Source organism: Bombus huntii, chromosome 3 (assembly GCF_024542735.1).
Source record: "Bombus huntii isolate Logan2020A chromosome 3, iyBomHunt1.1, whole genome shotgun sequence".
Lineage (NCBI taxonomy): Eukaryota > Metazoa > Arthropoda > Insecta > Hymenoptera > Apidae > Bombus > Bombus huntii.
The window spans coordinates 17,662,445-17,678,818 of NC_066240.1; the positions used below are offsets into that span (position 1 = coordinate 17,662,445).

Consider the following 16,374-nt stretch of genomic DNA (forward strand, 5'->3'; position numbering starts at 1 on the left):
TTTTAACTCATATTTTAAATTCCAACCGAAATGAAATAAACGAACGTGACTTAATATTGTCACAATCAATTGATTGCTTAAGATCAAGTATATTCATGTCATACAGGTATATTCGTGTAGATATTTGCCATTTGCAAATATTCATACGGAATATTAACATGCATATTTCTAAATAACACGAATATATTCTCAAGTGTATATGTTTAACCTAATTATTAAAAAACTAATTACTATAATCGCGCTGTGCAAGAAGACCTATCCTAAACTAATAAATTTAAAAAAAGAATGTTACTACTCACGGGTATAAAAAATACCCGCGGTCACTATGCTCGCAAAAAATTCTACGTAATACAACCAGTCACCCGTGCCGATTCGGACCTTTCATCCTACGACATGATTGGGTGACCGGAGGAACAGAAATGCATGCGACTCACCGTTCGATGCGAAGAAACAGAGGACGTACCATAGATGCTGCGCCATCCCAGCGAATATCATCAAGGAGATTAACATCAGGCAGGAACCGTGTAAGGTCCAGTGGTGGAAATGGAGGTTCTTTGAAAATAAAGCTGTTTAGGGGCAGGGGGGTGGGGGGCGTGTAAAGAAGCGAAACGTCGTTTCGACAATTTTCTTCTTTTTCCTATCGAACGTTTATTTAGAAAATACTGCTATTTTTGTACTTAAAAATTATTATTAGGAAATTAAAAACAAGAAAAAGCCCGAATAAACAAACAATGAAAGAAGATCGGGGCCCGAACTCGTTGGTTCGCGATCTTTTAAAAGAATCAATAGACTCACGCGACGCACTCTTGTGCACAAAATAACTGCAAGATTCAGTGGAAAAGAAGAATAGATTTTTATATCTCGTTTCAAGTCAGATAAGTATCATTGTACAGAATGTGCTCAGAATAGATTCGACATAGTCAAGACATATCCCACGGTGTCCAACGATGTCCCACGGTGTCCAACGATGTCCCACGGTGTCCAACGATGTCCCACGGTGTCCAACGATGTCCCACGGCGTCCCAAGATGTCCCACGGTGTCCAACGATGTCCCACGGTGTCCAACGATGTCCCACGGTGTCCAACGATGTCCCACGGTGTCCCACGTTGCAGTCCAGTCTAGATCATCCAAAATTCTTTTCACGGCTTTTGGAGATCCAAACTGGACCGACGGTATCCCACGGTGTCCCACGTTGCAGTCCAGTCTAGACCATCCAAAATTCTTTTGGCGGCTTTTGGAGATCCAAACTGGACCGACGGTATCCCACGGTGTCCCACGTTGCAGTCCAGTCTAGACCATCCAAAATTCTTTTGGCGGCTTTTGGAGATCCAAACTGGACCGACGGTATCCCACGGTGTCCCACGTTGCAGTCCAGTCTAGATCATCCAAAATTCTTTTGGCGGCTTTTGGAGACCCAAACTGGACCGACGGTATCCCACGGTGTCCCACGTTGCAGTCCAGTCTAGATCATCCAAAATTCTTTTGGCGGCTTTTGGAGATCCAAACTGGACCGACGGTATCCCACGGTGTCCCACGTTGCAGTCCAGTCTAGATCATCCAAAATTCTTTTGGCGGCTTTTGGAGATCCAAACTGGACCGACGGTATCCCACGGTGTCCCACGGTGTCCAACGGTGTCCAACGATGTCCCACGGTGTCCAACGATGTCCAACGATGTCCAACGATGTCCCACGGTGTCCAACGATGTCCAACGATGTCCCACGGTGTCCAACGATGTCCCACGGTGTCCAACGATGTCCCACGGCGTCCAACGATGTCCCACAGTGTCCAACGATGTCCCACGGTGTCCAACGATGTCCCACGGTGTCCAACGATGTCCCACGGTGTCCAACGATGTCCCACGGTGTCCAACGATGTCCCACAGTGTCCCACGTTGCAGTCCAGTCTAGATCATCCAAAATTCTTTTCACGGCTTTTGGAGATCCAAACTGGACCGACGGTATCCCACGGTGTCCCACGTTGCAGTCCAGTCTAGATCATCCAAAATTCTTTTGGCGGCTTTTGGAGATCCAAACTGGACCGACGGTATCCCACGGTGTCCCACGTTGCAGTCCAGTCTAGATCATCCAAAATTCTTTTGGCGGCTTTTGGAGATCCAAACTGGACCGACGGTATCCCACGGTGTCCCACGTTGCAGTCCAGTCTAGATCATCCAAAATTCTTTTGGCGGCTTTTGGAGATCCAAACTGGACCGGTGCGTAGTTCTTAGCTTGGCATCGTTTTCCAAAGATTAATCAACTGATTAATTTTTGGAAAAGGATGCCAATTACCAGGTCTCACCACGAGGAGGTGACTACGCACGAGACCCGCCCATGAATTATTGAACATCGTGCATCGGCCCCGACATTCAAGCTGTTAACGAGAATGTCGAGTTCTGATTCTACTTCATGGGCCCACGTAAAGAGACAGTTATTTCGTAATCTCACCGCGAAACACCTATCTCCTACGCAGCAGTTACACGAATTCTTGCAAAGGTAAAGCAAAGCTTACACAACGCAATATCTGTCTCCCACACAACGCAACATTCATCTCTAACACAACTGTAGAGGATCTATCTTACCGGATATCACAAAATAACAGACTAACTGTTTGTGAGCAATTTATTAAAGATATATATATTGTCTATAAAAATTAATTCGACACAAAGCACAAGTCCAGGTATGATAAATCTCACGAAATAAATACGCGCTATCTCGAGAAACTCCGTATATACGTCCTATGCGTCAGAATGCTTCTGCTGCGATCGCTGAACTCCCTTGCTCGTCATTTCGTTTGTTTATTTAAACTGGTCGGGGGACAGTCGGAAAGTTTGAACTCGACTGCGTTTGACGGTTGAAAGTAGCGGCGACATTGTTTTGCTCGGAGTTTATTACTCCTTGCAATATCTGTGGCCTAACGGTCGTGATACTCAGAAACAAAACAACAACAGCATTTGAATTGTCCTGCTCGCGTGCCGCTACACAACGATTACATCGATCGGTACAAACATCGTACAATAATTCGCTCGATGCCAGTGATCCAGCATTTAAAACACTCCAACTAAAAAGCGGGGCCCGTGGAAGGACCGCTGAACAGAATTACGAAGGCAAGACTCCAACTGAACAGTTGTGTCCATCCCTGCGGGGCCACTGCAACAGGATTACGGAGAACGTGAAATTGCAGGCCCTGTCCGAATACCAAAGTACCTCAACAAATTCGCAAACATCACCGGCACGACGGCAACTCCCGCGATCCGATGCAAACGTCGAGAAGTCGTCGGGCAGTCGTCGAGACAGAGGTGTCCTTGGGGCGACTTACAAATTCAAAGAGTTGTCTAGTGCACATTGTTGACCCGCATGCACCCGAAATACGCGCGAACGAGTTTGAAAAAAACTGAGGGATCGCAAATCAATAAATCGCGAGAGCAATTTTTCTTGTGTGGTAAACGAGGGGATCAAGAGAGAAGAGATTTTTATTTTTCGTTCCAAGATGGACAAGTATCGTTTTACAGAATGGGCTCACAATGCACTGAACTTAAGTATCTATCTTAAGATTAATTAAGGTGTTCCACGATGTTCTCGTGGGGGGGGGGGGGGGGGGGTATTAGTCCAATCTAGATCACCAAAACAGGTTTGGATGATCTAAACTATATTAAGTATCTTTTAGTTTGATATCGTTTTTCAAATAGTAATACTCTGTAATATTAATATATATCGTTTTCCAATAACAATCTAATCCTAATATTAAAATTAACGTTACATTAACTTTCTAATATTCGAAATAGTGTATCATTATTTGGAAAACGGTACTAATTACCGAGTCCCATATACGTAAGAAGTTTTTAAGCATCGAAAGCAGAAGATGCAAAATTATTTTATAGCGTGTATTGAAATTTATTAGTTAGAACAGGTAGAGTATGTGGATCCATGTAATCACGTTTGAATACTGAACTCATCGTCGAAGAAACCAAACCATGCGACTTGGCAATTGTAGTACGCATGAAAGGATAATGAGATCTCGTTGCCTTCGATTAAATTGCACTTGCTTCCTTGATTCCATGAATACGACGTTGATTCCTTGGCCTTAAGCGGACATGAAGAACTACATTCCATCCATAGACGCTTGATAAATACACTTTGCATTTCCACTGATTTTATACGAAATAGTTGAATGAAAAATTAAACACTGTATTTAAAATTAAACGACAAAACTGAGTAGAAATGAAATACCATTTCAAAAACTTCAAGGATGTCGTTAATATTAAATAAAACGAAATAAATCATTAATTTAATCGCTACGAATTGATTGTATCGATTTAAATGAATAGTAAACTTGTTTCAGATTAATGGTATAACTGTTATAAATTAAGAGGATAATTATTTTAAATTAATTGCAGGACATTGTCATATATTATTGGTATAATTGTTATAAATTAATAGTTTAACTGTGAGGAATTAATAAATCAAATGTTGTAAAATGTTGCTGTTGTAATGGCTTAAATGTTATAAAATAATAGTCCAGATATTGTGAATTAATAGTTCAAATGTTATAAATCAATGGCTTAAATGTTGTAAATTAATAGCGCAAATGTGATAAATTAATGACTTAAATGTTATAAATTAATGGTTTAAATGTTATAAAATAATAGTTTAAATATTGTGAATTAATAGTTCAAATGTTATAAATCAATGGCTTAAATGTTATAAATTAATAGCGTAAATGCTATAAATTAATGGCTTAAATGTTATAAATTAATAGCGTAAATGTTTAAACTGATAGTTCAAATGTTATAAATTATTAGCTTAAATGCTATAAATTAATGCCTTAAATGTTACAAATTAATAGCGCAAATATTATAAATTAATAGCGCAAATGTGATAAATTAATGACTTAAATGTTATAAATTAATGGTTTAAATGTTATAAAATAATAGTTTAAATATTGTGAATTAATAGTTCAAATGTTATAAATCAATGGCTTAAATATTATAAATTAATAGCGTAAATGCTATAAATTAATGGCTTAAATGTTATAAATTAATAGCGCAAATGTTATAAATTAATAGCGTAAATGTTTAAACTGATAGTTCAAATGTTATAAATTATTAGCTTAAATGCTATAAATTAATGCCTTAAATGTTACAAATTAATAGCGCAAATATTATAAATTAATAGCGCAAATGTTTAAATTAATAGTTAAAATGTTACACATTATTGGCTTAAATGTTGTAAATTAATAGCTTAAACGTTATAAATTAATGTCTTAAATGCTATAAAGTAGTAGCTTAATGTTCTAAATTAATTGTTTAAATGCTATAAAGTAATAGTTTAAATATTATAAATGGACAGTTTAAACGTTAGAAACTAATGGCTTAGAAGTTATAAATTAATAGCGCAAATGTTATAAATTAATAACTCACCTGGTGAAAGTCTTCTTCTTCGATCTTCACAATGTGGGATATGTAACACAAATGAGCTCGCGCGCGAGTCTTTTGTTCCTTATATACCTGATGGTATGCACTTGACAATATCCCAGAATGTCAATCAAACAATAATAATTTACTAACGTCATAACAGTTGATTTTTCCGTTTAAATTCTGTCAAATTTAATAATTTTTCAAGTAAATGAACACCTCCAATAATCTATTGCAACAATCATTTTTATAATTTTGATATTTTTTACCAGCTAAAATTAAAATTACACTTCTGTGATACTAGTTCTTGATTTAGAACTCTGCTAATTTGTATCGAATGCCAGTTTATGATGAAAATAACTGTACCATTATAATCAAACGTTTACATAAGTATACGTATATATCAATAGCAATATATAATATATATAAGTATAAGTATATATTATAATAAACGTATACATAAGTAGATGGTACGATTGATGAATCTAGTAATTGCTACGACCCAGATATCTTCGAAACTATAGCAATTATGTAAGAATTTGTCTAACTAGGATAACGCGCACATGGCTACCGAATCATCTTCTACATTAACTGTGACATAACTTGAAGCAGTAACTTCTGAAAACAACGTCCAACATAATCATAACTGTATTGAAATGGAAAGATAATATGCGCGCCTCGTGAAAGTAACGATTAAAGAATAATAAAATAGTATCGCGTTTTTTCTACGAGTCCTACAATTTTATACTATTTTTATATTATATTGTGAATTCAATATTTAATATATAATAACAAACCATTGAAGGAGCGTGTATTTATTAATAAATGATTGGCGCAGAGGAAGAAAGGTATAATACATTTTTCAGTCGGAAGAAGGAAAGTCGGATGCATAAGTAAATTTCTGGAAATATTAGGACAAAATAGACCGATAACGAAATTAAAAAATTATTTAACAAAACAACTGTTAGCATTTAAGAAGGGAGTGAAATGTCACAGAAAAGATATGTCATATTTTTTTATATTATTCGTTAAAAACGTTTAAAAACACGCGGAAAGGAAACATTTCCATTTGTCAAGTCATCTAACGATAAGTCTAGTACACATTATTTTATACAACAATATCAGTTACGAAATAGCAATAAATCAGTTACGAAATGAAAAACATAGGATTTATTCATCGTAATGTAATATGTTACGGGGAAAATACATAGAGATACATTAAGCGATTTCCGATACGGTTTAAAATATATTCGGAAGCGAACGCGTCTGAATAAAAATTGCAATAAAATAGAGTGTTGCCTATGGAAGGTAAATTTGTTGGACGTGCGACGAATAAAACTTCAAAGTCGTTTTTACAACAATAACAGACATAGCTGTTGGCCGCTTTCGAATATGTCTGAATCAGACGAACAGTCCGGAAATCATTGTCGAACATTAAGCTTTATCGTCTGTACTGTGTGCACGGTCGAATTTATCTGCCAATTTGTCTTATGCCAATAAGCTCACGGTAGAAAAAATAGATAAAAGCCAGAGAACTGGAAAAATAAGAGTCGACGGTTTAAGGGAAGCAACGGGCTGAATAAATCTCGAAAACAACGAAAAGCTTCGTTTTTTGTAGAAGATCTGTGAAATCGTAATAGACTGTGAAAATTAAATTTTTAGAAGACGCTTCGCACGATATTAAAAATTACTTCTATTCTGAATTAAACTTCTCTATTACCTACAGAGTCGAAAAGATTGAAACGAGCTATATCATTATCTTTATTATTTTTCTAAAAAAGAAACTTACGATGTTGTTTGTGTAAATGCATGTGAACGTCAAATTTAACAATTCTCTTTCCAAAACAGCTTACAGTATATATATTCCTTTTTATAAAGTATTTTAACTAATTGGACCGTAATACTTCGTTCGTTTAATCGAATAAAACTTGTTGTTTGTTCCAGCAACGGAGGACAAATTCGATCTTACGTATAGAAAGAAGACTATAGATAATAAGGATGGGGTGGAGATAACGTGTATGGCAGAAGGATTATATCCACACCCCACCCTGGATATATCCATCGAGTAAGTACTCCAGCAAGCTTTTCAACCCCTCAACCATGCACTACGGTAAACTACCTAATTTTCTGATACTTTTAGATCTTGATAAAGACGAACTTCCGCTTCGTTGTTAGCGAATTAAACGTCTGTGCACGAAACAACACGATACGTGTTATCATTTTCGTAAAAAAAAAAAAAGAATGAAACCGTAATTTACAATTACTCTGGTCGAAACACATTGAAATGTAAAGCGAAAAAGTAAAAATTACTCTTGAATTTTACACGCGCGCAAAATTCTCATACTATGGTAAAAGAAATTAATGATTTAACGTGTTACAGAGTACGCTAATGACGAATAAAAGTTCGTGTAAAATAACGAAGGCAACCAGTACGCGTAATAATTGTAAAAGCGTAAGAGCTTTCTGTTAAACGTTGAGAGAAATAATATTTTATGTAGTCGATGTAATAATTTAATAATAGAAGCTCTTTTGCATGGATCAAGCGTAACAAAAGTATGTAGGAAAAATATAAATGATAAAAGCATTGAAACGGAAACAAACGGAAAAATTGTCTTATTTTAACGCTGCGAACCACTCAACGATAACAATGAAAATTATGAGATTCGTCTTGTAGCACTGTGTTGTCTGTAATAATAAACCTGCAACACAGACGAACCGTACAAAGAGACAACGGTTAATTATATTAAATAAGCATTATTATTACCATTGTTTTAAACATAACGCGTAAAATAAAATATCGAACAACAGAATTATAAATTACTCGCATGTTACAGAAAAATCCAATGTTATCTCTATCTAACCTAATTACTGTTTTTTCGTTAAAAAATTTGTCATAACGTTGAAACCTTACACGCGAAACTTGGAATATTCGTCATTTCGAATAATTACGATTTGATTATTCGAAGCGTCGATCGAAACTCTAAATTCTGTTTACGTGCAATTCGAAATTTGTTTCTAACGAAATTAATTCTTCGTTCATTCGACAACTAAAATTTCTCAGATCTTCGGAATTAAGTTCACCGTATGTACACCTTGTTCTATGCTAAAAAAAAAAAGAAATATAGAAGCTTAATTTTAGAGAAATTCTTGTTGCAAATTAAAAGTGTCCGAATATTATTCCAAAGACCAGCGATCTGAATTTACAAGAACAACAAGAACAGTAACAACAGAGAAGCAAGAGACGGGCGTGCGTCTCCGAAATAACATTAACATGCTAATGGCCGCTCATTCGGCCGACATATTGCATGATATTTCAGCTTGAGACGTGGCCGTGATAATTTTGCAAACGTCGCTTCTATTGCAGGGGTGTCCCGGAAAAGCAAACAGCAAAGCCCACTGTTACGCTGCGTCACGATGGACTGTACGATATCTTATCACGAACGACCTTACTGGACGAAGATTTACCGGAAGCAGCGATTGTCAAATGCTTGCTCGGTATACCAAAGGCGAACTACAACGTTTCCCACAAAACCGTCTACTATCCCGGTTAGTATAAACGTATTTTAATCTATCCTATCTATCTTCGTCTCTCTATCTCTACGGTCTCTGCTATCTTTCTCTGTCGCACGCTACCGGAAGCGTTTTACCTTCGATCTTTTCATATTGCGGCGAGAAAGGGGAAGCAGGGGAAAAAAATGGAATAGCTCGTTAATGAGGTTTGGGGGAGGGGGGGAAAAGAGGAAATGCAGGCCGCATTTACCGCGAATTAAAGACGTTTTATTCTCGCGTCCCTTGGAAAATCGATTTACGTCAACCCTTTAATAGGAACGCGACTCAGTTTGCCCGGCAGTTTCGCGACATAAATATTTGCCCAGCCAAGTTTGCGCTTTTATAACCGCGATAAATTCGCTGAGTGGTTTTAATTGGTTTACCTTAATCTTCTTTTTCAACTTTTTTTCAACTTTTCAACGTCAACACTCGCAAGTATATATGAGATTCGCGATAGTTTGCTCGATAACGATAAATGTATTTCTCTATCGTGGAACAAGATGTTACGTGGTATTTATGGTGATTCAGACGTTTTAACGTTGAAGGGTTAATTATTGGCGATCCGTAAAAGCGTTAGAAAACTCTCCATACGGTACGATTATAATTATTTCAGTATGAAAACTACCTTTTCTCTCTTACAAAAGATTCTAACGTTTTTAAACGATTTAAGATATTCCGTTCGGACAACGACGATCAACGGTATACATAAAGAGATCGCGAAAGTACTTTTCTAACAATTATAGCTTCGATTCAACGATACCGAAAACGGAATTACGAAGCCAAGTACCGTCATCGTCGAACGCTAAACATGTAATAACTTTTCGCAAAGTGAGTATCGCAAAGCCTGTCGACTAAATCTGTGCTACTAAAAAATTTCACCCACGTATTTATCAAAATATAATGTAACGATCGTCGATGTATATAACGCGTCATCGATGTATCTCGACGTTATTCAATAATATTCGAAGAATTCTCCTGGCTCGCGTGCAATTGTGTCTCCTGTGTGTACATGTTTTCTGTACCGTGCAACAAACAACAAGCGTCAATATAACAAACTAAACATGATCGATTGTCAACGAAATCAACCCTGTATAGATATGAATGTGCAACGTACGTGTGTACCCATCTGTGTAAATGTATGCGTACGAGTGTACATGTTTATGCGCGTGTACGGAACGAGCGTACGATACGCATCGTTCGCGTCACGTACTACGAAACGTTAACGTCAACGTTGAATTTCGAAGCGATATCTTCCTTTGGGTCAGTAAATAAACCACCCCCTACCATTGCGATTCTGGCAATTCACGTGCTTTTTTTATTTTTCACTTTTTTCCCCCTGTCATGGCTCCTATCTTTTCGAGTACGATACACGAACACGTGTGGAAATGTCGCAGCCTTCCGCGTCTCTGCTTCCGCGAGAAAATATTGCAAACGCCACCGGACGGACTTCCGGCCGAGCACGTTCTCTTTTGACCGAATTAGTTTCTCGCGTAGTAGGATAATAAAGTGACACGAGAAATAACGAGAACTACAGAGATGAAGTAATCGCGAGTATCCCGTAAAAAGTCGAGTTTCGTAAAAGTTCGAGCGGAACGCGAAATAACGTTTTACGATCGCTTAACTAAAGCGAGAAATACGTGGGACTCGTAGCGAAGGAAGGTTCAAAGTATTTGATGTGTCGTACGGTGTCTGCTTGAAGCGAGAAAACGGCCGACTATTTTTGTTCGTTTTATGGTTTTAAACGACTTTCGTTAGTTTCACGAATATAGATGTTTCTCGTAGGATAAATCGACGAAATTTTGTAAACGATTAATTAAAGATCGTCATTTTTGAAATGTGCAACGGAGAGTAAAAATACGTGTTAAACATCGGAAGCAAATAAAAGGAGCTTTGGCAAGTTGATCGTCGAATTTTAAAATCGCTTATCACATTCTTCTACTACGGTAGTCCGTATTTATTCTCTTGCAATCTCGTAATCGTGAAAATCATCAGGATAATCTCTTTTTCTATGAATATACACGAGAAAAGAAGCGGCAAATGTAATTTGTAGGAATCTACGTGATAAAGGTAAGAGCCTTTGAAATCTACCTCGGTGCTCTTCAACGAGAAACCCGGCAGAACCTAAAACCTTGTGGCCTTAATCACCATTCTGGACGCAACCGCGAGCGTCGCTGGCCAAAATCATCTTAATCAAGCGTACAGCGTTTCGGCTTATTATACGTGTCCTCCCATTATCCTGGCAACGTCTGATCTCGGCAAGATGACATTCCAGCGATGGCAGTCGAGTTCAAAGGGCAAAGTCCTAAGAGGACCAGCCCGCGCCGATGGGTCAAGTAGTGGGCGTCGACAGTCTTGGCGTGTGCATCACGTTTACTCACAGACAGCCGGTGTATTTTGCGGTGAAACTTGTAGCCACGTCCTTCCTCTTGCCTCGTTATCATCTCGACCGAAGAAGGGTTTTCAGTTCGTCCGGTTGCAGCCGTGGCCACGCGGCGTAGACGAAGAACGAAAGGACTAAATTACACACAGGCTAAATTGCTTGTACTCGCAAGCAGCACGCCCCGTCTATTATCGTCCAATTTTCTCTCGCTTCGCTGGACTAAATCTTCCTGTCCTCCTTCCTCCTACCAAACGTCTCACGAGCTTTTCCTCGAAGGATCCAGGGAAAAAATTCACGGAGGTTGAATCATCCTTCGTGACATACGACTCCACGTTATAGAACGGTGCGCGACTCGCTTTCACACGAGAGTGGATTCTTCGTTAGCCCTTCGTTCGTCCCACGTGTTTGCCAATTTGCGCCCCTGTCTATTCGACAGCCTCGCACGTGACGAGCATCGCGATCCGCGTCGCTAACTCTCGCCCGGCCGACTTATTATTGATACGTACTACTGGTCACGCCGTCTACGGCAGAACAGGTGCGCGCAAACTTCCACCGACTAATAACCGATTCCAGCCGTTTGATCCGGAGGAAGGTAGAAGACCGGGCAAATATCGTTTAGCAAATTTTTTATCGTTGACGGATTTCGGTGTTGTCGAATGGTTGATTTGAATTGCGAAACTCGCTTGATACTTTGATATAAACGAACGAATGATGAATTATTTGCCGTCAGAGTGTAGTGTGTTCTAAATTCTGTGGAGAAAGCGTCTAAGAGTATTCGTAATTTATGTGGTCAGCCAAATATCGACCAGCTGTGAATAACAAATTTCTGTCCTCCAATATGGAAATAGCGCAGAAAATATAATTCTCTCGTGCTGTCTAAACTTCTTTTCGACGTCACCTCTGTAAACGCTTTATATCCTTTTTACAACCACTTCCATCTCCGAGTTATCAATCGATACATTTTCTAACTTTAGCATACGAAAAATATACCAATGGTAGATAGAGTTAAATCGAATGAAACGAATCCGATCGTTAATTCGTCTTTACTACTAACCGTATATACAAAGTGCAATCGATATGTGAGACGAGCGTAACATTTTCCAATCGAATTTGTAAATTACGCGTATGTAACGTTTACTATAACCGACTGGTAAAGTATAGAGAAAGAAGAATGCTTTTATAACTATTAATTTATATATATATATAAAGTTCAATACTAGGATAATTCAGGGATCGATTCTGAAAATCTGAAAATAGAGTTTATTGCAACAATACTTAAATAAAATACAGTGGTAAATAACAATTAATGATGATTAATAACAATAAATAATAATAAATAACAAAGCTTTGTACAAGGCCTGCCTGAAAATCGAGGCTCGATTTTCCACGTCCTAAACTACCACTCTTCCTCTGTCAATCTTCGATACTTTAAATAATAGTTTCTTTCTTATGATCGTTCGAAATCCTTCTTCTTCTCTAACCGTCTGTCTGTGTAATGACTGTTTAACAAATCGGTTGTCCGTAACAACAAATAAGGCAGAGAAAGTCCCTTTGTTTATCCGCGTTTGAACTCTTAGAGAATTTACATATATATACCTTAGAATTATTTTTCAAAATTAAATGGATCAAAGTGTCTTATATCTTTGTCTTAACAAATTATTAATACAGATTTCGCGCTACGTAAATATATTATAAAATGTTAATAGAGTAACGTCATTCTCGTTCCATGAAGACGATGTAATTACGAAATTCATTTTTCCAAATGTAATAGACGCGAGAAACTTTGACTTTTCGCATTTCTCATTGGATAACTCGTGCTGAAAACTTAGTTCCTTTACGTGATTATCTCGCTCACTTGTCACGGAACTAGCATAATAAAATTAAAGGACTCCTGAAGTTTCCCAAGCATTATGTGGTATAATGCAGCGCTCGTTTAACGTTGCGCCAAACCGCAAAACATTAATTATCTGGCCGAAGGAATATTCCGCGGAAATATATTTATCTTCCGTTTCCATCTGATGCAATTATCTCCGTATACTTTCAAGGAAGAAAATAGAGTAGTTGGAAAAGAAATTGTTACGTTTTGACCACGAAATGTCCGTTAATATAGTAGAAAATATTTAAAACATGCTTGCGACACGTCTAAACCTCAGAACAAACTGACCCATTTCCAATCAGAATTTTATTTGTTTTATTCGCTGCTACGCCATACTGCGTTTATACTGCGTTTACAAAACGTGCTATGAATATGTACAATTAGACGAATAATCTTCGAGTGCATGCGCATATTAAACATCTTCACAAGTTTCACCAGATTCATTTAGTCTTTCGATCGATCTTTTGTTTCATTCGTTACTAACGATTCGACGTTTTCGATGATCTTTGTTTTATACTGTCACTGTCACTGTCAAACCGTCCAACGATACAAATAATCACTTAAATTAAATATAATTGTAATTTATAACTTAAATTAAAATATAATTATGATTACATATACGTAGTACATTTCTTATAATAAATAGAAAATTGCTATAATAAATTACACCGCTTCCGTAGAATAACATGTACACATTAGGAAAATATGTATCTTGTACCCGATAGAAACCCCATATCTGTTCCTTTTCTTAACTTTCATTTTCTATATTCTTTCATTCTTTAATCTTCGCTTCTTCTCTAAGTTTTCTAACAAGAATAAACTATGATATACGTATAAGGTGTGAGCGTTTCGAAAGAAATTCATGTTTAAACTTCTTATAGCTTGTCAGTGTGTTTTTCTTTTCCTAACGAAACTTTTTGAATATAACAAATTAAGGCTATGAAACGATATTACTTGTACCGTTACTACCAAGCTAAACTATAATATTAGAACGAACTAACTAGTCGCGATTGACCAGATCCGTTCCTCTAACACTCTAACTACCCAGTTCGTAGAAATATATATGCTTACTACTTGATGGACGCGATATGTGGTGTTTATTGTGCAGGAACGCCTACTACTACTTCAACCGCTACAACGAAGCTGCAGCACAAAATGGAGATGAACGCGCTAAACGACTCAGAGGCTGGCAATGGTGGTGGTAAGGCTTGTAAATTTCTCCTCGTCCATTCACGACATCACCACCATAAGCCACCATCGTTCATGAGAATTGGAAACTTTGACAAGATTGATCTCGTTGTCTTTCTTGCGTACGGGATTCCGATCCCCGCGACCCGATCCCATGCCCAAATTTCCTCGTGAACGCTTGAAAATAGCTTTAGATGCTCGGGGCCATGATTTCGCAAGCGAAGATTCCGCAGGAACCCGCCGACAAGAAGCACGCGGTTTTTCTGCCTTGAACGGTTCGTAGCCGAACGTTTCGGTTGCGGAAAAACATTCACGTGTGTCCAACGAAATCTGTTTCTTTTCTCGGATGAAATCCTGCAATCGAAACTGTGAAACGTACAGATATCGTGGAAACGTGGATTTTTCATAGATTCTGGCAATAGACTGTCAGATTTCAGTTGAGAAAATTAAGAAATATTAAGATTATCCCCTCTTAGGGTTCGATTTACTGTAATATTCTCTTTTCTCTTCTTTTTTTTTTTTTTTTTTTTTTTTTTTTTTTTTTTTTTTTTTTTACTCGGAAACAAAGAAAAAGTTAAAATTGATTTAAAGATTATTTCTTAGTTTGTAGTTCGCTTTGAATCGAACAGAAGCGAGATTTTCAAGTATCTTTTTAATTTTCTTTATACGAATAAGTACATTGGATAATCGATGTTATACACGTGAATATCCTTTCAATTCAAAAAACCGTTCGCTTCGGTGCATACCTTTGAACAGCTTGTTTTTGGCATCGTGTTTTCTGCACTCTATCGCACTTTGACATTTATTCCGAGGCACCAAATGCTGTTCGATGCTCTGATCATGTTAGAATTGTTAACCATAGGCATACAAATACTTCCTAAGTTCGTTTCACTGCTTGCATCCGATGTCCAATTTTTATCTCTGTTCTACGTTTACGATCAGTGTTACACACGCATCGTGAAACGCGTTCAACGATCAACGGATAAAACAAAGTTAATTTTGATCTCGGCGCAGTAGAGTAATAGTTTACATATCGAACAATATTACACCATCGTTTCGTTTATGTTATTTATTTTATTTTTCTCTTTGATTTCATATAACAGAATCTCTCAGTTAAAGATTTTTGGTTATCGTATTTTTAACAAAATTGTTTTTTATTTTTTCTCTTTTTATTTTTCTCCGAAATAATTTCATACAAGATACAGCTCAATCTGCTCAAAGTTCTCGAACGATGTAACCCAAATTTCAAACATCTCGAACACGGTTAACAACTGTGCAACGTGTCCTTCTGCTAACACGCCTCTTCCTCATCGACAAGTAAAATATTTATACGTTAATTATGCCAACCGGGCTAACAAAATAACAAGTATTTGCACGTGGTATGCAAGAGGAAATACAAACAATTTCTAGACATAGTAAATAAATAAACAGCAGGAGTCCGCAACGTGCTTTATAATGGCAACTATGTTTCTTCGTAAATATTCTATCGAGATTAATGTTTGTATAAATCCACTAGTAAACGAAGCTTGTGAACAGGCCAGTGTCTTTCTGTGAAATAGAATATAAATATTTAGCCACGCGAAAGATTAATTCTCAAAGAGTGGTGGATAATAATTTTCGATACAGGCGCCGATATTTCGGTTGCTTTATGATTTATTACTTTCGCTTCTGATTCATCGCCTCTTCTTTCGCTTTCTCTCCGTTTTCCTTTTTCATTAATCTTCTTTTTATATTCTTTTTTATGTCGTTTAAAAATACACAACAAACAGTTGGAGTAACGAAAAAAAAAGAGAAAAGAAAGTGCTTCGAAACGAAAGCGCTTCGAAACGAAAGTGCTTTTAAAAATGAATGTTGTAGTTTCGCGGGTCGATAATCGCGATAAGCGAATCATCTGGAATTTCCTCGACCAATCGATTTTTCGTGATACAGTATCGGCTATATCGCGTTTCTCATTTCCTCGACAGAAGAC

At 37.4% G+C, this 16,374-nt stretch overlaps 1 protein-coding gene across 2 annotated transcripts in view; it reads left to right on the forward strand.

Moving 5' to 3' along the window:
- LOC126863897 (uncharacterized) overlaps positions 1 to 16,374 on the forward strand; it is a 537,956-nt gene that overhangs the window by 510,306 nt on the left and 11,276 nt on the right. The window contains exons 3-5 of one of the 2 annotated variants that reach the window (XM_050614603.1): positions 7,357 to 7,477; positions 8,777 to 8,958; positions 14,326 to 14,418. In XM_050614603.1, coding sequence (XP_050470560.1) covers positions 7,357 to 7,477; positions 8,777 to 8,958; positions 14,326 to 14,418 — 396 coding nt within the window. The remainder of the gene's footprint in view (positions 1 to 7,356; positions 7,478 to 8,776; positions 8,959 to 14,325; positions 14,419 to 16,374) is intronic. The other variant, XM_050614604.1, reaches the window with a different exon arrangement.